Source organism: Prunus persica, chromosome G2 (assembly GCF_000346465.2).
Source record: "Prunus persica cultivar Lovell chromosome G2, Prunus_persica_NCBIv2, whole genome shotgun sequence".
Classification (NCBI taxonomy): Eukaryota; Viridiplantae; Streptophyta; class Magnoliopsida; order Rosales; family Rosaceae; genus Prunus; species Prunus persica.
In genome coordinates this window covers 18,504,576-18,528,767 of record NC_034010.1, presented here as the reverse complement: position 1 = coordinate 18,528,767, position 24,192 = coordinate 18,504,576, and the positions used below count along the sequence as shown (strand labels likewise).

The following is a 24,192-nucleotide window of genomic DNA, read 5'->3' as shown; positions in this document are numbered from 1 at the left end:
TCCCCAAAGAAAAAGGGGAAAAAAAAAATTGAATAATCCATAAATCTTGTCATAATATCAAAAGACTAAAAATTTAAAACAGCAAATTGATAACACGAGAATAAAGTCTCGATTTTCAATACAAATCATAAAACCCCCTAAACCCTAAGAAAATTTTCAGAAGCGAGAGAGCGAGAGAGCAACCTGAGATTGAGGAAATCTGTTGTGGGTAGGAGCGCGAAAGAGCATGTGACTGCCGGCCCAGTTAAGCGTCGGAGCCGGTGACAGATAAGTGAGACGTGGGCGTGGCGAACTCTGATTGGGGCCCAAGGGAAGGCTCTCTTGGTGGCACTTTTTCTCGCCCTCTCACAGTCACATACAGTCGCTCTCTCTCTCTCTCTCTCTCTCTAGAATTAAAGACAGTCCAATCACTAATGTGGTCGGATTTTGATGAAATCGTGGGCCGCACGTGTGGGTCCAAATAATATGATCGATGAATTCACATGTGCTGGCCTTGGTTTTTTTTTCTTTTTTAATGTAGGTGTTTTTTTTTAAAATGAGAAAACTAAAACCAAAACAAGCAACCAACTTCTGTCTCACTGGTTAATTGCTGTACCAGGTTTATATAATTCATTGTATTAAATTATGAATCAAAATTGCTTTAAAATTCAACTTATTTATTTATTTATTCTTTTAAGTGGGTGCTGCTATTGGCATATTCCATTATAGGTATGATGTGATAGGATTAGAATTGAAGATTTTCCCCTTTTTTCCCTCCATATTAATAGCACTTTGACCTTAACGTTCTCAAGCTAATTTGTAACTAATTTTACTTTAAGGGACCACAAAATCTGAAACATATGTGAATTTGGAGCCCTCCCTTAATAGGATTTTATCACATGAGCACTTACCTCTTTTCATATTGTAAATTGGTTGATTTTATACTCCTTTCTTATTTTTCGATTCATGAATTTTTCAATTTATGACTTTCTTGTTTCAAGTAATTTTATATGGCACTAAAGTTTTATTCTTATTTAGATAAATGGATGGTCACACACACCGGCCATTCTCACACTGTTACACAAGCTATTAACCAAAACTCTTTTCCTTCAATTTGTCACTTCATTTCCTTTTCTCTTTATTTTCCCCAGCAGAATTTGTTTTTTCTCATCTGGAAAAATAAATTTAAAAAATGTACTTTTAAACAACATAAGTAAAAGGCAACCGTCTCATTTATGAGATTTGATTTGAGTCCCACATAATTGTTTTTTTAAATAAAAAAAATTATTGTTTTATGATATTTGAGTCCCACAAAATAAATAAAAGCTAAATCTTATATGCCACCAAACAGATCATTAGCAAAAGACCAGAGAGCCATTGGTAGAAATTTGTCTTTTGTCAAAGGAGTTCTAACTCAAAATGACATTTGGATGAGTGTGGTGCCTCTATTAATGGCAAATAATAGTCAACTGTAGGAACGGTAGTTGGCATGTTCTTCTGTTTCCAGAATAATCAACCCAACTTCTCTTCTCTCTCTCTGTAAACAAACCATTTTCTCAGGAGTCCTACTCCACCAAAATCCTTGAGACTCCGAACCTTTAAACCTCTCTAGAATTCCAAAGCTTTTGGCAACTTTAAGCAAAAACCCATTTAGCAACAATGACTTCTCCACCAGTATCAATCATTTTCATCTTCTTCTTCATCATCACTCTTATCCCACTAATCCACTCTGTTCCTTTCATTGTTTTTCATGGTAAATCTGTCATCCTTTTGTTTTTCTTTTCAATTTCATGGGTTTCTGCAGCTCTTAATGGGTTTTGAGTGAATTTTGTTGCTGCTTATTATGCTCTTTGACCCATTATAGTAATGCTAGTAGCTCTGTTTTTGTGAATAAGAGCAAACAATGCAATGACCAAGTTAGAATTTTTTATGAGAAAAAAGGATATTCTCTGCGGTTTAGTTTGCTTCCATTTCTGTTGCACTGTTAGCTTGTTTTTCTTCCATATTTAGCAACAGTCTTAGCATCTATAAAGTTCTTTTCTTTTCTTTTCTTTCTTTATTTTGGGCTGATGCTCACAGTCTAGTATTCGTTTGTCAGTATGTTTTCCATTTCTGAGTTGGTGCGGGAACGTTGAAATGAATTCATCTCCCATAAGATCATCGACAGTTTAGCTCTGTTTGTATGTGAGGTAGTGTAAGGAATAACATTTGTGGAAAATTGGCCTTTTGGTTTCATCTTCTTTGGTAGCTAAGAAACTGTAGGCAAACAAGAGGGCATAAATTTTGGGCCTTATTTATGTCCAAAGTATCTGTGAAGCTGTAAATTGTATGAAAAGTATATCCATCTAGTCAGGTAGCTACCATGTATGTGCACGTTTGTCTTAAACAAATGGTGGAAAATAGTAGACGAAATGAAGTAGTTGGTACTTATGAAGAAGTAGACTCGGTCATATGCATGCTTTAATTTTCATACATAATCTGCGGACTATGTACATACTTAGATATTACTGGGCTAAAGAGACTGACAATTTGTCAAACAACTCTTTAGTGACTTTGTTCTTTGCTTCTCCCTTTAACTTAGGAAAACTATGTGATAGCATTGTAGATCTGTGTTCAATAATTATCTTTCAAAATCTGAATTTTTGGGCTGCTGAAACAAGTCGGTAACAAAAAGTTTCTTCAAAATATTTTCGTGCTTCTAACATATACTTGGACTTTGTCTCTCATACACTCTGATGGTAGACTTGTGTCTACATTGGCTATTTTGAGAAATGAATCTTGTATGATGTTGGGAAGAGTTAGTTAAATCATCATAAAGCTGGGACTTTATTTATTTATATTCAATGACAGGCATTGGAGATAAATGCAGCAACCGAGGAGTCACACAATTTACTGAGCTCTTAAGCAACTGGTCGGGTTCTCAAGGATACTGCATGTATGCTATTAAACTTGTTCTACTATATTTATTCTCTAATGGTTATATCCCAGCTCTAACCCTAAAAAGCTAAGGAATTCACATTCCACACTTCCCTTATGCTGCTTGCATGACACAGACTTGATTTGTGGGACTCTCCTAAGACTGCTGGAGGCATCATCAAACCTGTGCATTAAGTTAATCAAATAGAGTAAAAACTCAACACACTAGTCCGAGTTTCAGGTCCCAGGAGCAACCTCTTTAAGGAACACATAAATGCGCTCCCGAACTTTTGTGGGTCATCAACAAGTCTTTTTTTAATATCACAGAACTCTCGTCATTAATTTGGTATGTTTCTCAAAAAGTTTCCAAACCAGTGCTGTTGCCTATCAAGACATAACAAGCTTAAACTCTGCTGTCAAAAGGTTTTAAGAGTTATTCAATAAACTGAATATTTCCCAATACGAACACTCTGTCAGAAATTGTGACATGTATGAATGTGACGTAAATTTTGTATCAATTTGTCAAGTTCACTGTTATTGTTTGCTGCTCTTCTGAACATCAAATTGTGCACCTCTGATCAGGCTAACATCAGTAAATGATTAATGCAAGTCCTGTTTCTGATTTCATTTTTCTCTGTAGAGAAATTGGGGATGGATCGTGGGATTCCTGGACTGTGCCCTTATTGGAACAGGTGACTCTTGAACTAATAGTATGAGTGCTTTCTATCAATAATATATTAATATTCCATATGTAGTTTCGAAAATAATTTATTATACTTCTACTTGCAGACGACCATTGCTTGCGAGAAGGTGGTGAAATAGTTTGGTAATACATTTTAATTCTTCATTCTGGAAATTAAATTATAACACCTTTCTTAACAAATTTCCATGCCAATTACAGGTGAAAAATATAAGTGAATTAAGTGAGGGTTACAACATGGTTGGACTTTCTCAGGTGATTGACAGGGGTTGTAAAAGTTATTTGTTCCCACTTGTGTTTTTCCTTCATAATCTGCTGCTGCTACTATAAGATATTTCTTCTCCATCCATGGACCCTCTGCATGAATGTAGGACTTATGTCTATTTTTTCAAAGTAAAAAGAAAGAAATATAATGCTTCACATGTGTTCGTTTAAACTTCAGCTGGTGAGTGTTTAAGCTTTGGCTTATTTCTTACGTTTACCAGCTCCATGAGTCATTCTTCTGTATTGCTGATGGTCTCTCCTAGCATTCTTTTTTTTCTTTCTTACTTAGCAATTACTATGAAGTTCTTGTACCCTTGATGGTGCACAAGCTGCGAGGTCACAATATTGAAGAACACCTAGCATACAGATGTGCATACATACAGTTGTAACTGTCTTCTCAGTTTTAGTGCAGTTTAATGATTGTATAAGTGCCTTCATGAAAGGTGGGGAAATTTCCATGTGAATTTAGGACTTTTAGTTGCCTTATATAATTTTTGGTGATTAGATTGCATTCATCCATTGTAGTTTTTCCATTTAGTTTTCGACTATTCAACTTTGTATTGATTCTAATGATTTAGTTGTTGATAACATATTCCGCATTCGTTATGTTTCACAGGGTAACATGGTTGGTCGAGGAGTAATTGAATTTTGTGATGGGGGACCTCCTGTAAGAACTAACTTGACAATATATATGATATTGCCTTTTCTATTATTTTTCTTAAACATTTTTTTATTAATATTCATGCATAATTGTAATCCTTAAACATATATTGTTTTGTACATGATTGTAAAGCATGAAATGGTTTCCTGGTAAAAGAAATTCATCTTGATCTGGTAACTCAATATAATAGGAAAGTGAGAAGGCATATTTTTCCTTTATTAAGCTCCACAAAAGTTTTGTTACTTAAACCTGTTTATTGCTATTTTCAGCATTCCTAGTTTTTGTTGTTACAAATATAGTGCGTCACTGCACTAAATGTAAAGTGGTTCACAATTCTATAAGACTGATTCACATTTTCTTTTCAAAAGTGTGGTGGGCTTCTGTTACTGTTCGTATCCATGTATGATGAAAGCACCTCATCTTGTTACTCTCAACCTATCCATTTCAAAAAGCGCTAGTCTAATCCCTATGGATTTTGTGTCTTTCCAAGTCCTTCCGAAACCTTCCATTAGTTCCATCCATCTAAACTCTTGTAGTCTTCTGCTAAAATCCCACATCAGTTATTGTAACTTTGTAAGTCTTGCATGGGCCATTGCCAATTGGTTTTAGGTACGATGCTTTGAATTTAACACGATATCAGAGTGAGCGTTCATCCACATGCCAGGCCCAATTGGCCGTATGTGCTCCACGTTACCTAAGTATATTGATCCACATATTTCGCTCATTTCGACCACATATAAAAATCTCACATTGGGTAGTCTAAGCCTTGCATAAGAGTACATAAAATCCTAGGTCTTCATTCATTTCAAATGGTTTTGGGTTGGATGCTTAAACTTTAACAGATGGATTAAACGCCAACCATACTAATCATCTCAGCCTCTTTACCCTACTACTATAATACATTTAGCAATGATAAGACCAAAAGGGTATTGGGTTGATTGTAGGGAGAAGATTGTGTGAACCTAACATTACCTGATCAGTTTTTGCCATCTTCATCAGTGTTGTCCCTTGTATTTCTTTCTCTACCTTGTAGCACCTTTTGTTATTACATGTGCTGACTTATTTTTTCTGTATCAATTTTCTAAATCGCTAATGTTCCATTGTATATTTATATATGTGAAACAGGTTAAGAATTTTATATCACTAGCAGGTCCCCATGCTGGTACTGCTTCTATTCCATTTTGTGGAGTATGTGCTTCTTCCTCTTCTCTCTGTTTTCAACAAAAAAATTATCATTTTGAATAATTTTACTTACAATGTATAATAAAGTCATTTTCTAGGTTTTTATTGTATTTGGAATGCACACTTGCTTAAGTAGTTAGTTTAAACACAAAATCCTGATAAACAGGACAAAATCTATTAGGATGAAATAAAGACTTGGTTATTTCCCTCATATGTGAGATAAACATATTGTGAATCAACCCCAGTAAAATATTTCAATATGATGTCCCATATGTAAACCGAAAGCATCCTGAATTTAGAATATTCACTGTTGTTGAGCGCTGTTCAGAAAGATAATGATGTTTCCTTTTGGAGTTATTAGGACTTGAGCTATTCTATGCAATATAACTTCATTCAAGTATTTGTCTACATTGAATCCAGTTAAAACTAAGTTACATGTGTGGTATTTGGAATATGACATTGGTGCTTCACCATTCATGTTACTTCAAAATTATTTCCGTGGCAAATTATTATTTTGCGTGAATTTAAAACAACCAGAATTTTTGTCATGAGAACAGACCAGATATTCTGTTGTTTTCACCTTCCCTTTCAACTTTGTAAAACGTGAAGTGACAGAATCAATATTCTATTTCCATCCCATGCTGATCAGAAAGACACTGAAATGCGTTTTTGTCTTTGGAACCCTTGGCAACAGAAATCAATATTGATAGACTTAGAATATGATGGGGAAATAAATAATATCAGTGGAATAAGTAATATCGAATATATGTTATATTACTCACTTACCAATATATTAGTTATATATTTTATGTTTTGCAGTCCGAATGGATTTGTGCGCTTCTGGACAACTTAATCAAGTCAGAGATCTACAGCAGCTATGTCCAGGTTTAAACTTATTGAGCTCTCAAGTTCTTAATTTTTGTCCTTTTTTCTTTTGTATTTAAGTTTCTGAAACAGGAGACAGTAACATTTGCCTCAGTAAAATGGTATCTCTGTTGAGATTCTTGTGACCAAGTTGTCCTGTTTCTCTCTTGTTATTTATCTCTGTTGGAAACTCGCCAATTGAATTACCTACTTTTGATGTGTTTGCAGGAACATTTGTCTCCAAGTGGTTATCTTAAAATCCCTACTGTGAGTATAATCCATGAGTTAGCTTAAAAGATTTTTTGTACTGCCTGTAGGTTCCATGCACCAAGAGTTAAACTTCATCAACCTTTTTATTCTCCAGGACATTGCTGCCTATTTAAAAGGGTGTAGGTTCCTTCCAAGGTTGAACAATGAAAGAAAGACTATGAGCAATTCCACTTATAAGGAACGGTTTTCAAGCTTAGAGAAGTTGGTATTAATTATGGTGAGGTTTAGAGTTATATTTTCTGTGGCCCATTTGAAACGATTCAGTTTGTAGTTCTAAATTTCCCTGGCGTCCATGGTTAGTTTGAGCAGGACACTATATTGATACCCAAGGAGACCTCCTGGTTTGGATATTTCCCAGATGGGGCCTTTGATCCTATTTTGCCCGCGCAAGAGGTAACCTATCTACTCCATAGTTCTTGCTCAAGTACTGAATAATAAAAGTTTGTGCTTTATAATCTGAGACCATGGAGAGAAGTCCATATTCTTGTTGCCTAGTGCTTTTTGGCTGTCAATGTACTATACTTTAAAGCTTTAGGATTTCTGAACATTGTATTATCCTGCAGACCAAGCTGTACACTGAAGACTGGATTGGCTTGAAAACCTTGGATGAAGCTGGAAAAGTTAAGTTCATTAAGGTATCAGGGGGCCATCTTCACATCTCTCGAAGCGACATGAAAAAGTATGTTGTGCCATACTTGGAAAACGAAGCCTCAATGCAGCCCAAGATAGCAGAGCCTTCATCACATAAATCATTTTCATCCATCTGGAACAACTTCCTGGATCTTTTCGGGCTCACAGAGCATCGGCAATTGGTATTGACTGTGGTTTAATCTGAGTAAGAACACGGGATATACAGAAGGAGGCTGTGAAGTGATTGTTACCACGTATGTTTTCATTTTTAAACAGTAGGTGCTATACTAGAATGGGACTTCTTGTGTCTTTATTATGCCTCATTGGAGAATGGAGAAGTGGATTTTGCACTGCAGAGTGGCAATTGCATTTGACGAGGTTCTTCCAAACCTTACTTCATAATTTTTTTTTTTCTTACGAGATTGCTAACTTAGCGTATCCAAATAGCATAAACCAAATCGTTTTCTTTTGGGAGTGATAATAAAAATCATATTTAAGGAACGAAAGTTAAACTTTATTACCTTGTTTTAGAATTGCGTTTATGTTCCAATACCAAGGCAATTAGAATTTCCAAATTTGAGGTTATATAAACGACCGAAGAGTTCAAACTCTTGCCATTTCTCCAAAATTTTGGGACTACTTACAGCTCAAAGGGTGAATAGGCATAGATAGCACCAGTTTCAATAGTACATGCAAGAATAGTACAATTTGAAAACATTGCATAACTAGAACGTATAAATACAATTCTATTTCAAACCCTAGTTCTCTATTCGACTCCATTGTTTCTCAAATTTGCATGGTTTTCAACATTATGCGATTCTTGCATAAACCATGGAACCGGTGTTATCTATCCATGCCTATTTCACTAATGTAGGGTATAGTTGAAACAAAGAGATAAACATGTAATTTATTCACAATGTATATCCTCAGAGGCATCACCTCGGAATACTGCCAGTACTAAAAAAAACATTCTTAGATTATTAGTCCATTTCTTCAAAGCTGCAACTAAAAAGAAATGGACAGAGGATCAACTAATGCAGTTTTTCACCAGATTGTTGCCAGGACGAGTCTCAAACAGCTTTAATATATATCACTATATAGGAGACATCATCACAAAGAATACGAACAAAAATTGAAAATGGTTAAGGATACAAGTGCTTAAACTAATCCCCCATCTAAACAAACTTTTTTTTTTCCTTATATGATTTGGTACAAAGGGGGTGGGTTACTTGAGCCTAAATTAACCATCTTTATGCCTCAGAAATGGGGGACAGAAGAAAAAATGAAGATCAAGCTGATTTGCTGTCAGGGCAAGGTTTAGTTCTTTTACATGAAAGATTACAGAGAACAGCATGCATCCTTGTGGTGCGACATCCTGCTGTCCACGGAAGCTCATAACAAAGCATTAAATCAGCCTCCATCAACAACCCTAAACGGAGATGTTTTGCTGACAGATGAATTAGAGTGATGGTTCTATATGGTGATGCTCAAGATTGCGAAGCACAATTCTAGCAAAGATTTTGGCTTCAAGCGGAGCAGTTGCCGCAGCAGCTGCAGCCCGCAGAACACGTGCTGCTCCTGCATTCTGCATAAGGCTGGCATGGTGCATGGCATGCCGGCCACCAGGAATGGTAAACTGCAGTTGAAAGAGTGCATACATAAAAGACTGTTCTCCTTAAATAAATAAAGGATATATGCATTGGCGCTGAACACCACCTGGAAATATACCCTTTCTCAAAGAGGGAGAGTCTAAATATGCACAATTACCTGAAGAAGAGCAAATGCAGCACATGCCTTGAGAACAGATGATGGATTCCGCAGCATGGTAACAAATCTTCCAATTTCAGCCCCGCTGACAGTACAAGGAAAAGTCAAAATTCTGATTTAAAAAAGGCAAATACTACGGGGAAAAATCAAAGTAGCCCTCTCAATTGACAATATAAATGAACTTCCTGGTTAGATGTACATAAACCAGAACAGTAAAACAATCTTTACACAAACATCAACCACTAGAAGATAAATAAATAATCGATCGACACCACCAAGGAGATAAAAGTAATACTATCAAAAATAAATTATCAAGTAATTTGGATTATATTTTAATGTTATTTTGTAAATTTCAACCATAGCAAAAAGGTTAAAAGGTCCTGGAAAACATTGGATTGGAACTACGACTGTTGAATATGTTATAGATGACACATGATTTCCACAAAATGCATGGTATGCAGGAGTAAGAATATTAACAAACTAAGGATGGCTAACAGGCATTCAAGGGAACCAAATGAGTGGCTTAGAAGTTGGATGATTATATGCCTGTATAACCTAATGAAAGAAGATGAGAGGAAGGCCAAAGGAACAATGAGTGAGTGATTACGGAAAAGGATAAACAAAGCCAGAGAGAGAAAGAGAGAACCTGCATCTCAGATGTCCTGCTTCTTGAATACGAGCACCTTCGGTCACTTGTGCCAATGCTGCAGGGGCTGATGATGCTGCAGCAGCAGAAAACGTTTGTTGATCAGAAAATGTGAGGACAAAGGCCTCAATGTGCTTAAGAGCCATCCTTCTAGAGCCATCTAAGCTCACACTCTTTGAGATGCTTTCTGATGAAGTCCCTATCAAGGCAAATTCATCCATTCTGCACAGAGCATTAACTAACTTTAACATATGGAAAAAAAATTAAGAAAAACTTTAAGATATATAGATGCATGTTACTCCCAGAAACAATTTTCATCCCACTTGCATAGTGAGAAAATTTACTTCCCATGTAAATAATCATTATCATATACCTATGCCATAGGAAACAGCAAAATAAATGTCACAAAAAAATAAGCATGGCCACCAACTTCACATACTCTGACAGGTCGAGATGCGCACTCTCTAATAATATAGTGTGACTTATAAGCTGTAGGTATTTTTTAAATCAAGGTTTTCAACCAAAACAAGTTCTCTATATCTCTTTACTACAAGATATTCCTATATAATACACAAGAACGTCAAAATTCCCAAAAAAATAAAAGGAAAACACTTCAAAAGGATAAATTCCACCCATGTCTAAGGCATGATATTTTGAATCAAAGGTTTCTACACTGAAATCATCTTGTCAGAGCTACCAGCAAAACCAGGTTTCCTTAAAATGAATAAACCATAAGACTCAAAAGGATATTAAACCCCATTACATATAGAACAAAAATCCAGGCATTCAAAAGAATCTTGAAACAAAATAAAGAGTAATATCCACACAGAAAACAGCTAGGCTACAGTCATGCTACAACAAGTACCTGCCATCAAACATGTACGCCAATGCCAATGCAGCCATGAAGCGAGCCATTTTTGACACCGATGAAGAACAAAGATTAACAAGAGCAGGAACACCTCCTTCTTCCACAATACGGAGAGCATTACCAGGGTTAAAAGCAAGATTCCAAAGAGCACCTGCAGCTGTTTCATGGACATCCTGAAAGTTGAAGAAAAAATCAAAATCATATCACTTTCATATTGTAGGAAAAAGTAAAATCAAACAAAAAGAGGTTGATAGGAGACATGAGCAGATATCTGTAAGTACATGCACTAAACTCAATGAAGCATATACCTTGAACAAAGACAAAGGTTAAATAACTTAAAAACTTTCCAATTGGAACACAAGTGAATTTATATGCATTCATTATTTTGGAACTTTGAAGCAATATAAAAGCCTTGTAGCGTCGTGCTGTTATTCAACACTAAATGAAAACCAAAAAAAAGTAAATGAGTATAAGAACTTTCCTAATTTGACTAACAGCTAATACAGGATGTAGAGATCTTAGCTTTGGTTCCCAAAATTTCTCGTATCTCATTATTTTACAGATTGTCGGCTATTATCTACTAAAAAAAAAGACACGCGAAACTACTCAAATACTATACTGTTTCATACTTAATTTCAAACTGAAGCATGCACTGTCACTAAATTCAGCTTCTATATTTCATTTTGGAAAAACATATGTTCCCATAAATTGAGTAATCAATTCCAGAGCCTAGATGAGTGCAATCCACAACGATGGAGTGCTATTAAACTTATTTCTCAAACAATCTTAGTAGTCAACGCAACTATCATTCTTTAACTATAAAAACCATCTGCAATTTTGATAAAATAAAAATATAAAAATAATATAAAAAATTTCTTAACAGTGCTTCATTTCCTCTTATTGACCAGGAATATTTTGTTTACACAAGATAATTTTTCCCTTATAAATGTTTGTTTTACCATTTCACCCTAAATTTGGAAATTTCAAACATACTTGGCTTGTTTAAGAAATGTAAACCATTATAAGAATTTCCGGATCAAGTTTTAGTGGCAGAATAGAAATTTCGTCATTTTTTTTTCAAAGAAACCAACTTTTATTAAATGACACAAGAAACATATAGCAGAAGTGGCCAAGCAGGCCACAACCGAAAACAACATCTAAAATGTCTAACACTACATGATTTGTTCCTTTTGACGATTTTTACTAATCTTGAAAATAACTACTGCTGTCTCATCAAAAAAAAAAAAACTACAGCTGCATTTGACAACAAAGTTAAGACAATAGTTTTAAAATAGACCTTAAAGATTTCGAATGATAATTGAAAAAATAAAATAAATACTTACTGCAGCTTCAGAACGTGCCAATGCAATCAAAGGCACAACACCTCCTTCCCGTCCAATGGCAATGCTAACAACGAACAAAAAGTGAATATCAATAATTCCAGCATTGAATGAATAGTAAATATCCATATCATTGAAAGAACATGGGAGTCTTAAGACTACGATGGATTTCGAAAAACAACAATATGTGACTGGAGAACAAGGATATTTAGCAGATCACTAGTTATTTGATCCATTCATAAAAGGCAGAAGTGAGTGATATTCTTTAAGAGCATAAGAATTGAGTAATTTTGAAAGGAATCATTCCAGAATGAAAAATTACCCCATTACCCAAATGAAGCATGATCAAGTAACACAACTAATTATGGGCATTGATTAGATAATTTCGTAACTTCAACTTAATAAGTCCTTTAGATGGAATCTGGGTTCTAATAATTGCTCACAGATTATCTACTCGCTCAAGGTTTTCATGTATATTACCCTAAACCCTTTTCATGTATAATACCGAAAGGCTGTTTTGAAATTTTTTCCATCAAATTTGATGCTTTGGGAAGGGGAAAGAAAGCTAAAATCCTTTGGGGCATTCTGATGCAGGCAGTGATCTGGAACCTTTGGCTGGAACATAACAAGAATCTTCGAGGATTATAAGGGAAAGGGAGTGGGAGTGGTAGAGTTATGGGATAGAGTGAAGTTTTGGGCTGCCCTTTGGGCATCAACTTCCCTTGCTTTTGAGGATATATCCTATCCTACAATTATGCGCAATCTGCTGGCTGTAGTATCTTAAGGGGTTGTCTTTTGATTGGCTGTTTTGTTTTCTGTGTTGAGTGGCCTCATGTTTGTTTCACTGGCTAGTGTTTCTTTCTTTTTGTCTGTGTTCTAAATGTCCTCCTTTTTTATCCTTTCAAATTTTGAATAAAAAATGCTTCTATTCCCAAAAAAAAACAAAAAAAAAAAAAAAATGTATATTACACTTCTTTTTTCATGCAAGTGTACATAACCTGCAAGTTGACCCAATGGACAGCACACACACCGACCTCCCCCACCACCAACATTTCCTTCCTTTTATACTTTCTACACTTGTTTGGCAGCAAAAGTTTCAAGAAACTAATCATCACTGTCTAGCTCCAGAGTGAGACCAGATATCTCACATTGCATTCCAACAAGTTCAGTAATGATATAAGATACATACATTTGAAATAAATAAGTAAACGATATCTACAAAAAGACATGCATTATCAGGCCAAACTCTATGTCTCATATTGGTTTTTGAACTAGTCATTCCTAGTTGTGTTAAGAAGAGCAAGCACATACCTATTGGCTTCTGACACTGACAATCCCCAAAGAGCACCAGCAGCCCTTTCTTGAAGACCTGGGGAGGCGTTTGAGCAGCCTTGTGCAAGAGCAACCTAAATAACCCACGTGAGATACATACAATGCAACTTTCTGGCGTATAATATAAAAAAATTGCACTTTAGCTAGTCGGGTCACTTAAGCTTAAACAAAACAACAATTTCAAAGTATTACTATTTTAGCTCAAATGAAAGATTGAATTGTTAAATTGTACCAAAACTTTTAAACAATATAAATTTCCCTACTCAACTTGAAATCAGCATTTTCTCACATAAATGGGCATATACAAAAAAAATTTGTGTCAAAATGTATCCGTTGGTGCAGCAAAAATGAAATGGGCTAGCATAACATTCACATTTTTAACTCAAACTGACAAGAAACCAACTGGACCCAGATTATACGTTTGGGTTTAAATTGTAATCTTGCATGACAAAAAACTAACAGTACATAAACAAAAACACAAAAAAAAAATTGCTAGAAAGTATGCATGTTGGAAGGGTTTTCCCATCCTTCAGCTTACAAATTGTGAGTCCAAATGCCATTCAAATTATCACCAAAAGGTTTCATGCAGATATGAAATGGTTCACACAAAGAAACTACTAAAACCATCTGTTTTAATCAATTTCCCTTGATATTCTCTTAGATCCAGACCAGAAAGGTAACAAGTTTTGGTCAAACCCTAAATTGTGACATAACTCTTAATAAAGACTCTTTCATCATAAAATAGCATTTATTACAGCATAGTAACAACCTATTAAATTCTCCAGAGAAAATAAATAATACATAAAAACAAGGGAAAAAGTTCAGCTTCAAGCAAAAAAGTTGATAAAACTGAAATTAGCATACATATATTTTTGGAAACCTAAAATAAAATTATATGGTTACAGTTTTGAATGAGCTAGGTCCCCTCACAGCACATCAGGGTAATACACTGCTTTCAAGGACAAAGACTGGGTTCAAACCTGGGCATTCTCCTCTTGTAGAATATCTTAATAAATTTAAAACAAATAAATGGCTTTTCCACTAATAAATAGAGAACAGATTTCAATGCAAAAACAACCCTTCCCATGAATCTCAAAAACAAGAAAAGGTAAAATCACTGTACTTTCCTTATCAACATCAGCGGACAGGAACGTCTTCCATACGCACTCTTCATTATGCATCATGGTGAAAAAAATTGGTATTTTCAATTATCATTTTCAACAAGTAGTAAATTTTGGGGCAAAGAGTTCCAATCAATTATTTTTGTTCCCCGAGTCAGCAAGCAACCTCTATGACAGTAAGCATTGAGAGATTAAGAAGCTATTTCTACATAGGACCAAACAATTTTCTTCCTCTAAAGCACATCAAGCAATATACTTATCATGAAACACTTTCTTTCTTTTAGGGATTTGAATGAGAAGCTAGCATGGATGCTACTGGCATTATAGTGTTGTGATCAATGAGGGTAAATAATATATCATACCAAGGCCTCAACACCACCAGCTGCAGCAATTGCTTCTCGGTTTCTGTCATCGAACGATAGATTCCACAATGCACCAGCTGCCTCTTGCCTGTTAAACAGGAAAACAAGGTATAGTTTTACCTTGGTTGCACAGATAGAAGTTGAAAAAGCTATAAACAAAATGAAGAGAGTGAAAAACCAATTGGTCATGAGTTGTAGAGGCCTAAGACATTATATTGTAACACTAGGCTTTACACTCCCGATGTGGGATATACTCTCAACATGCCCTCTCACGTGTGGTAGCCAAACACAGATAACTTATATTGGGTGGCGTAGGAGCATGCTTGACCACTAGGCCTAAAATGTGAATTTCTCGCCTAATACTATGTAGAAGTTAGGGCATCCAACCCAAAACCAATTTGCCATGAGTGAAGAGGCCCTTGACATTATATGTTGTAACTCAAGACTTTGCATTCCCGAAATGAGATACTCTCAACAAGTCTAAAGCTTAAGCATATCAATGAACATTTCTTAACAATTGAAAATTTTCTTATTACTTTTGTTCCTTAATTGAGATTATGCTTCCTTTTATTGTGGTGTTTGGTGGAGGAGGAAGAGGAAGAGGGAGCAGAGGTACCTTGTCCCATTGGTGTGTATACAGAAATTAAATAAGAATAAAAAAATTCACTGGAATGAAAGTATACGTAGATGACAAAAAAAATATCAAACGAATACAAATAAATTCACCCAAAATATTCAAGTAGCTTAAACAATAATGTAAAACGTAATCCACAGTAAACTACCTGACACCTTCATGAGGAGATTGTGTAAGCTGAACTAGTGCTTCAAGAGCACCTGCCTCTTGTCCAACTGCAGCATTATTACTATTACTATCTCCATGAGCAGCCAAATTCGCCAAGGCACGGGCAGCCTGGTATAACCAGAAGTGCATTAAATAATTTGCTAGAAAGCAACACACAATGCACATGTTCACAAGCAAACACACAGGTGCATAAACAAGAGGGAAGTAGGGGAGAGAGCGAGAGAGAGAGGATCCCATTGTAAGATGAGCACCAAACTAAATAATATTTGACATTTGAAAATACGTTTTAATTAAGAAATCTACTTGGAAACATAAAAAATTCCTAGCCCATACCATTTTAGAACCAAAGCGCGGAAAGAAAAAACATATGGGATTAGGTATTATCGATGAGGCTGAATGAAAGGGAATCCAATACAATAGTGAACGGATGTCACTAGAAGATCCAGTGAATACATAGAATAAGGAAAACTTTTCATTAATTTAATGTTACACTGCCTGCCATAAGTCCAAGCCATGAATTGGCACTTAGATACGGAGGCACACCATAGGAGCCTTAGACCGAGACAGATCATAAGAAAATAGTATGAGATTCTTATAAACAAAGGACAAACCAGTCCCTACAACCTGAATCTTGACGAGGTGGGTGTCAAGGTCAAAACCACAATGATCAAGACCAGATTTGAAGGTTTCTTGAAAATAAGCTTTTCCTAAAACGTCAACCATCTTTAGCTATACAATAGATTATACACAAGCTGAAGTTGAGTCTTTGTCGAGTTGTTATTTGGAGCTTAGCAATATTATAAGATCAAATGATCCAATTGAGCCCACCAAAATTATAGCAATATTTAAAATAAATAGTAAGAAGGCTTCTAAGTTAGTCTAAAGAAACAAACATGTAGGCATCAAGAAAGCAAGCGACATTGATTTCTGAAATTTTATTTACAAATCACTTAAGTGGGCATCCTAGAGATTTCAGTATGCACATCCAGGACACCGTGACAATGAAAAGATTTACTACCTGCTCTTGCACTCCCTCAAACTTGCAGTTACGAGCAAGCATCACCAAAGCCTGCACACCACCTGCCACAGCAACCTCTGTGCTACACTTGTCATCAGCAGCTAAATTCGCCAGTGCACCAGCTGCACGTTCCTGAAATGACACACATGGGAAGCAAGCCACAACTTTAATCACCATGCAACAGAACCCCAAGTGTATTGCATGACATGTTAGCATTGTATGGAAAGAGAAAAAATATGGGACAAAAAGGTAATGTACCAGAACTCCATCACCACCAGAGGACCATTTGAAGATAAGATCAACTAAAGCTTTTACTCCACCGGCCTCCGCAATGGCACCCTAACCAGAAAATTTAATTTATTACAAGGAAAATTTTGGGGTATATGTATGTGAGAAAACAATAGATTGTAGACTATCAAACCTTGTGCTCTTCTCCAACAGAAAGATTCCAGAGTCCTCCAGCAGCCTCTTCTGCAACCAGCCTGTTCATAGACCTTGCCAAACCAGCGAGAATATTGATTCCTCCTTCCTCAGCAACAGCTTTTGCAACATTGGCATTAACAGACAAGTTTGCTATAGCCTATTTAAATAACAAATAGGAAAAGGAAAGTCAGCCTAATTCCACATCTACATCACCAAATAACCAGTTCCTATACTGACCAAATAAAACAAGCATTAGTTGAAAAGAGGAGCACTCGTAATTACATGAAGAAGAAGAAAAAAAAAATTAACCTTAGCAGCCTCTGACTGGAGCCCTTCCCTCCAAGATTTTGCTAGGTTTAGGAGAAGGCGTATGCCACCATCCCGCATAACCGCTTCAGCCCTCCTGCAATCTATGCTAGCATTTTCATCATCAATAACAACAAAAGTTGCAAGTCCTGTAGCTGCCCTTTCTTGAACATCCTCTTGTGAGCTTTGCATTAAATTGAGCAACAATGATGCGCCTTGCTTGGGCCAAAAATCATCTAAACCCTGTTGATTGCTCTCGGCAATGCGCAAAAGAGTATGAGAGAGAATCCACTCAATCCAAGTCATTATGTCATCCAAGTTCTTATCCTTGTTCTTTGAATTCCTCCAATCCAAAAACACATTCTTCCCTTTCTTTGTAATGTCGACTAATAAAAAAGCTATTTCTTCCATAATTTCTGTAAAGCAGGCAAGTAACAATTTATTTTTATATTTACGAGAAGCAAAGTTGGTGTCTTCTTCAAGCACAGGACAATTCAAGGCACATAAAACCTTCAAGCTCTGTGATGATGATAATAACCGTGAAACAGCAGCCGAACCAATATCAGTTCTTGAAACATCTAGCCCAGTCAAGTTAGGCAACTTATGCCAAAGATGTGAAACCACACCCCATTTCATATTTGACGTCCCTGCTACAGAGAGAAAACGAACTGATAAAACATTTCCCAATGCCATCTCGTCAATGTTCAGACAGTCTATGAACCCGATATCAGTCAAATTTTGACAATGCTTAGTTAAAGCAATAATAGCATCAGCATGAACATCCCTAATTCCCGAAAGTCGAAGCTTTTTCAATTTAGGACAGCAAATAGCTATTGCTTTTATAGCATCACTGCTGATCCTTTCACAGAAATCTGGCCCAAGCTGGAGGCTTTCAAGTGCCTCGTGCCGAGCCACAATCACAGAAAGTGTAGCATCAGTTATTTTTCTGCAGTAATCACCACTTATTTCACGTAAATTCCTGGCCTGAAGATGCAATATTGCATCAGCAGATTCTGCTCCCCGAAACCTAAGCTTCTGAAGATTCACACATCTTGCAGCAAGTGAAGCTGCCATGGCATCATTGCATTTGTGTGCCCTAAGATCCAAAGAGGTCCACAAACACGGAGAAATTCCAAGAACTCTCCATGTTTTGCAAGTTGATGATAAGCTTGCCCGATCACGATAGTTCAGACACGAAAACAACTGGATTACTGTATCATCTGGCAAACTAGTCCAATCAACAATCCAATTTTGCACTGAACCTGAAACTTCTTCCTCAATTTCTGGATAACAAGGCAAAACCACCTTCTCCTTCCCCTTCCTAGCCACCTTCCGCCGCACCCTACGACTCATATCTCAATCAATATACACAGACCCAGAAACCAATAGTCCAAAACCATTCAACTACACAATACCCAAATCTTATGACCAGTGAAGAAAAACGCACAGACCCAGAGACATGTAACCTTTAAACTCAAATCCCAAGTTCTAAAACCAGTAGGGAGAAGAACATGACAAGCCCAGAAACCAATACTGTTCGCCCCAAAAACCCTAATGCTCAGACAAGAAAGTAATTGTATATGTAGTAAACAGAATTAAAAGGTTCACAACATACAACAATCCAAGTCTACCGATTCCAAACACCCAACGAAATCTGGTATCCTAAATGCATTACACAAAAGGAATTATATGGTTTCTGTCAAACCTGCGAGCTGAGGCTATGTGGATACCCTTAAATCTTCAAGCTTTCCAACAAAATCATATACCTTTTATAGAATTGCTTTCTAGAAGCTGCAAATAGAGCTTTTGATCGATGAGAGAGTAAGCGAGGGAGAGAGGAGACAGAGCTGAACAAGGGTCGGAGAAAATTCAGGTGTGTTTTTTACAGAGAGAAAGAGGAGAGCAAAGCCAAACCCTCAAAGCATGTATCTACCCCTCTCCCCAATAGCCTTCGCTTCTTGTTTTAGTGCACCAAATGAGAGAGAAAGAGGGAGGAGGGTATGTCTGTGGAGATATTGGGATAAAAGGAGAGAAGAATTACAGCATTAAGGTGTGAGGAGCCAGAGAAGAATGGTGTGAAAAACCATATAGCTCATGAAGGAGCATCAAAAATCAGTAACCTCCATTATATAGTTTGCAATATTTGGTGTTTCGGCAAACAACAATTTTTGGGTTATGCAATTGTTGGACTAAAAAAAATTGTATACAATCCTTATTCTTTATATATTTTTATTGTTTTACCAAGGAAATCAAATAGTTATAAAATCTCATGAAAACAAATGCATTGGGAAATCCCTCTTCTTTTTACCCCAAATTTTCATTCCCTCTCTGTTTCCTTTTTGTTTCTAATTGTGGATTTCAATATACTTCTAATGTATCCGCTAAGACAAAAATAAAGATTGGGTCGAACTCTAGTTTGTGTCAAGGTAATAATTGTGAATGGTCATTGACTCCTAGGGAAAAGGTGGAAGAGTGAGCCCCATTATGTGACATACAGTTGCATCATCTTTTCATATGTAATGTGAAAACTCATACATCTTCTAAGTCCCATATTTTTAATGTTGGCATTATTTTGCTTACATAAACAAACATATGTACTGTTAGGGGTTTGTTGGTCAAATGAGTAAGAGCGTTTATTCTTACATTCGAAGTCTTAGGTTTAATTTTTTCCTCCTTTCAATATCGCTTGTTAAAAACAAGCATATGTATGTATTTAGGCTCACAAGGAACACAACATTCCTCCATCATGTTGATTCTCAAGTTGAGAACTAAGGGCATCTACAATTCTATTGATTCCTTCTTGTCATTCCATTTTTTTCTAATTAATACAAAGGGAACTCTTTTCATGAGCTAACAACCAATGGATATTAAACAGACGAGGCTCCCATGCTTGGATTCCATCAATCGACATGATTTAGAGGCCAATTGGTTGATATATCCATCGTTCTAAGTATTACATGCTGCATTCATTCATCAACATTGTCTACTTTATTCTTTCTTTCTTTTTTATTATTTATGAATAGTATTTTCTCTTAAGTGGTGAATGATGTATTTATTTCCAACTACAGTTAATGATATGAATTTTATCACTTGAATTTTTTGCTGAAAGAAGAATAGGAACCTCAAATACACTATTTCTTACTTGACATTGTCCATGCGGATCCCAAAAAGATAGGAACTTTCGAGAACACTCTCAACGTTATCATCAACCCCTTATTATAGAGCTATGAAACCCTAAAAGACTAGGAAAATCAAATTATCAACCGAGAGAAATTGGAAGAAAGAAAAAAAAAAAAAAGGGAAGTAAAACATAATATAGAAAAAATCTAAAACTACTTAAAATACATAATTCAACTCAAAAATCCTAAATTCAATGGAAAGAAGAAACTATAAATATAAAATATAAAATTGGAAAGTCTGCACGGCTGCGATTGTGTACGGAACTATTTTTACTCACTACTTTAACCCAAAGTGTATTTGCACCAGCATTCTCAATACTTGACACACGTGTCTATAGACATAATCATAGTTAATTTTTTACTTTGTATTTATAGAATCATGGTTATCCATATGGACATGTGTCAAGTGTTAAGAAGGGTGGTGAGGGTGGTGAAAATACACTTTGGTTAAAGTGGTAAGCAAAAATGCTCTCATTATATACAAGAGGTTGCTTCCTTAATCCATCTTACTCTTTGAATATTCTTTCGTAGGATTCCTATTGCACTTATGACATATTTACTAATTAGGAATGATAGTGTAAAGAATGGGATCCTCATTCAAGGTCATTCTAGTATTCACTAACACTTCGAGAATCAAAACAAGAGTGGGACTCGTATAAAATCAGCAATCACACCCGTGACATTTAAAGAGTGAGAGTCCACAGTGAACAGGTGGTAATTGATGGTAATCATGGATCATCAATAATCACTCTAATTTGTACTTAACTGCGATTCCAACTTAATAAATATGTCATTAGACTGCATATTATCATACGTGACTTATCGAGTATATTGAGTTGCATGCCAAATTGAATTTATAATTAAACCATAAAGAAATTTTCAGTTTTTTTTTTCATCAACTAAGTGTTGAACAGAATGCATTTTAAGCACCCGATCCACGGTCCATGCTTCCAATCGTAAGTCGAGGAAAAAAAACCTTTCCACTTTAGTTTTTTGATTTATTTGTCTTCTTTGAGCGTTAAATGTAAAATCTCTCGTTGTCTCTCCAAAATTTGTTTTACTGATTCCGTATACTCGCGAGTTGCCAAGATTTTGTGGGTGTGCCTAATCTTGTAGAATTTAGGTCATAGTTTGGAGATCAAAGACTCATAAAACCCTTTGAATGTCAAAGTAATCTCTCTTATATATATCCTTCACCTTCATAGGACAATAATATTGCTTGCCCAAGTATTTTGTCCAACATGTTGACCTAACATTTGTATATGTGCTATAATTTCCTAGCGTTAGGAAAAATCCCAAAATTTTCATCAACAAATTATTGAGGTTGTTCAAGCTAAGCTAAGGTAGAGGTGGATGCTTTGGATTGGTGACTGGATCATTTGTAAAATCATTTAAGAATGGAAAAAACAAACGAACTGAAAACCCAAGAAAATAAGCAAGAAGATACAAAACAACGAACTAACGTTGTTCGGCTATGTGTCTACGTCCATGGCCAACAAAATAGAGGTTATCAAACCTCTAGATTCAAAGCTTGATAAACAACTAGAAAGAACAAGGTCAAGAAACTAGGAAATAGCGTTACCTCTCTTTTCTTCTCTCTCACACACACGTTTTGCCCTTCAACATTATTCTCTCATTCAACTCCTTGAGTGGTAGTATTCAATTCTTCTCTCTGGCTTGCTGATCCATGTAAAAACATGTGTTGTTTTATGTGAATGTTAAATTAATTGAAAATGGTGAACAAGTTGTGTATTAATATATGTTTGGTCAACTTTTGCACTACATTACATGAAATTTGATGCATTTATTCATACTTGTTATCTTTTATACCCTTGGGGTTAATTTTTATTCTAATATGGAAGAATGGTAAAATATTGTTCCTTGGCAAGTTTTATATATGCATGTTTACATGATGCATTAACTATTGGAAATATATGTGTGGTTGTTCCCATTTGTTTTATGCACTTACATTAGCTTTTCCCCTAACTCGGATGGCCAATCCTTCATTTTCTGTTTGCAACTCAATTTTTTTTCCCTTAAATTTCTTTCAAATAATGCTTTGAATTGGGCTTCCTATTAAAGCATACATGATTATAAACCTTTCTCCTAAAAGCAATATATAGTTTGATATGGTTTCATTAAACCCTACTAGCCTCGTTGTAGCTAGAAGAAACGTTTGCTTCTATAGTTTAGAGGAATCTCGAGCCTTTGCATTTGAAACCGGTGCATTTACCCCCCTTTCGCTAAATTTAGAGTGTTATAATAATCTAACCAAACATAACTGATGTTAACTATTGTTGTTAAGTTGTTGTTTTTTTTGTTTCTTCACGTTCATGTCTCCTCAGTTTACAACAAGTTTCTTTTTCTTTTTTGCGTTTTGGTCATCTTCTTCTTTCTCCCTGCTTGACTAATGCCCTTATGGGATTCAATGGAAAACCGTTCATGGTTGTATTAATCTTCAAACCCAACTAAGTTAAAATAGTTTTTTGCTTTTCTTCAATATTTCATGCATTTTCTGGCTCCACAAGAGGGCTTTTTTGTCGTCATCCCCTTCCCTTCATAATCTTTTTTCTTTTGATCGAGAAAGTAATTTTCCTTCCCTTCATAATCAAATTGCAATGGATATGTGTTCTCAAGCTGATTATATCTACCTGAGTCTTGCAAGAGGAATTGATGGATATGCGTTTCAAGCTAATCACCTGATTCTACAAGGATATGCATTCTCTGGTTGACTACGTGTCCCTCGAGTTCTGCGATGATATGCTTTCTCAAGCTGACTACATGTCCCCCGAATTCTACGAGGATATGTGTTCTCGGGCTAACCATGTATCCCCCGAGTTTTGCAAGGGTGTAACATATATGGTACTTGAAATTGATGGAATATTATTGGAATTGACGAATTATGATTTAGGGTACACCTAGGTGGAGAGTATTTGAGTTTTGAGATGTTTTAAACTAAAATTGATGATTTAATCTTGGTACTTATTGGTGAAAGTTTTAATATATGTTTTCATATTTATGAGACAATGATTGAGAGTTTTCTAAGTTTTAAGGATTTTATACAATTCACAACTATTCTCTTAAGTGATGAGTTTATTTTTAGATGTGAAAGATTGAAGCATGTTGTATTCAAACCATTGATATTTATATTAAGGTTTCACGTGACCAATGTTATTTTAATAATTTTCTCGTTTTCCTACTTATATGTAATGAGCTATTATATATATATATATTTGTATATGCATGTATGTGATGGGTGGAAGATTGTTTTGAAATCAATATCTTTTGTTTAAGTTTCAGCAGATTGATTATAGTTTGAAACTTTTGGTTTTAGGAAAGTGTGAAGGAATATTTAATTCATGTACTTACATATGGTTTGAACTTTGTTTTCTTGTAGAAAGAATTACATGTGGCTTGATCCTTCAATAAGGGTATATAAGCAACCTAGGCTAACCTAGGTGCAACCGCAAGGTTATGACTTATTTTTTATGATCAGTTTTGTAAAGTTGAATTTGCTAAACGCTTGGGAAATTATTTGAGTTTGCTGTGCAGGTAAATTTCT

At 35.6% G+C, this 24,192-nt stretch overlaps 3 protein-coding genes across 5 annotated transcripts in view; 1 reads left to right on the top strand and 2 right to left on the bottom strand.

The window, feature by feature from the left end:
- LOC18769424 overlaps nt 1–641 on the bottom strand; it is a 6,121-nt gene extending 5,480 nt beyond the window's left edge. For 2 of the 3 annotated variants that reach the window (XM_020557866.1, XM_007201891.2), the window contains exon 1: nt 184–640. The gene's annotated coding sequence lies outside the window, so the exon portion shown is untranslated. Of the gene's footprint in view, nt 1–183 lie in introns of all 3 variants that reach the window. The other variant, XM_020557867.1, reaches the window with a different exon arrangement.
- Nucleotides 1,443–7,979, top strand: LOC18771025 (palmitoyl-protein thioesterase 1). Its single transcript, XM_007202290.2, has 12 exons — nt 1,443–1,732; nt 2,830–2,914; nt 3,536–3,587; nt 3,685–3,705; nt 3,797–3,850; nt 4,476–4,526; nt 5,646–5,708; nt 6,522–6,587; nt 6,795–6,833; nt 6,931–7,053; nt 7,137–7,229; nt 7,400–7,979. Exons 1-12 carry the CDS (start codon nt 1,639–1,641, stop codon nt 7,664–7,666), a joined length of 1,008 nt encoding a protein of 335 aa, XP_007202352.1. The 5' UTR covers nt 1,443–1,638; the 3' UTR covers nt 7,667–7,979.
- On the bottom strand, nt 8,427–19,600 carry LOC18771888 (protein ARABIDILLO 1). The gene is made up of 12 exons (XM_007203937.2): nt 17,455–19,600; nt 17,144–17,302; nt 16,981–17,061; nt 16,723–16,854; nt 15,685–15,812; nt 14,903–14,990; nt 13,399–13,493; nt 12,091–12,154; nt 10,745–10,920; nt 9,880–10,101; nt 9,234–9,318; nt 8,427–9,102 (listed from the first exon to the last, which is right to left on the bottom strand). The coding sequence occupies exons 1-12, from the start codon at nt 18,802–18,804 to the stop codon at nt 8,926–8,928; spliced, it is 2,757 nt and encodes a 918-aa protein (XP_007203999.1). The 5' UTR covers nt 18,805–19,600; the 3' UTR covers nt 8,427–8,925.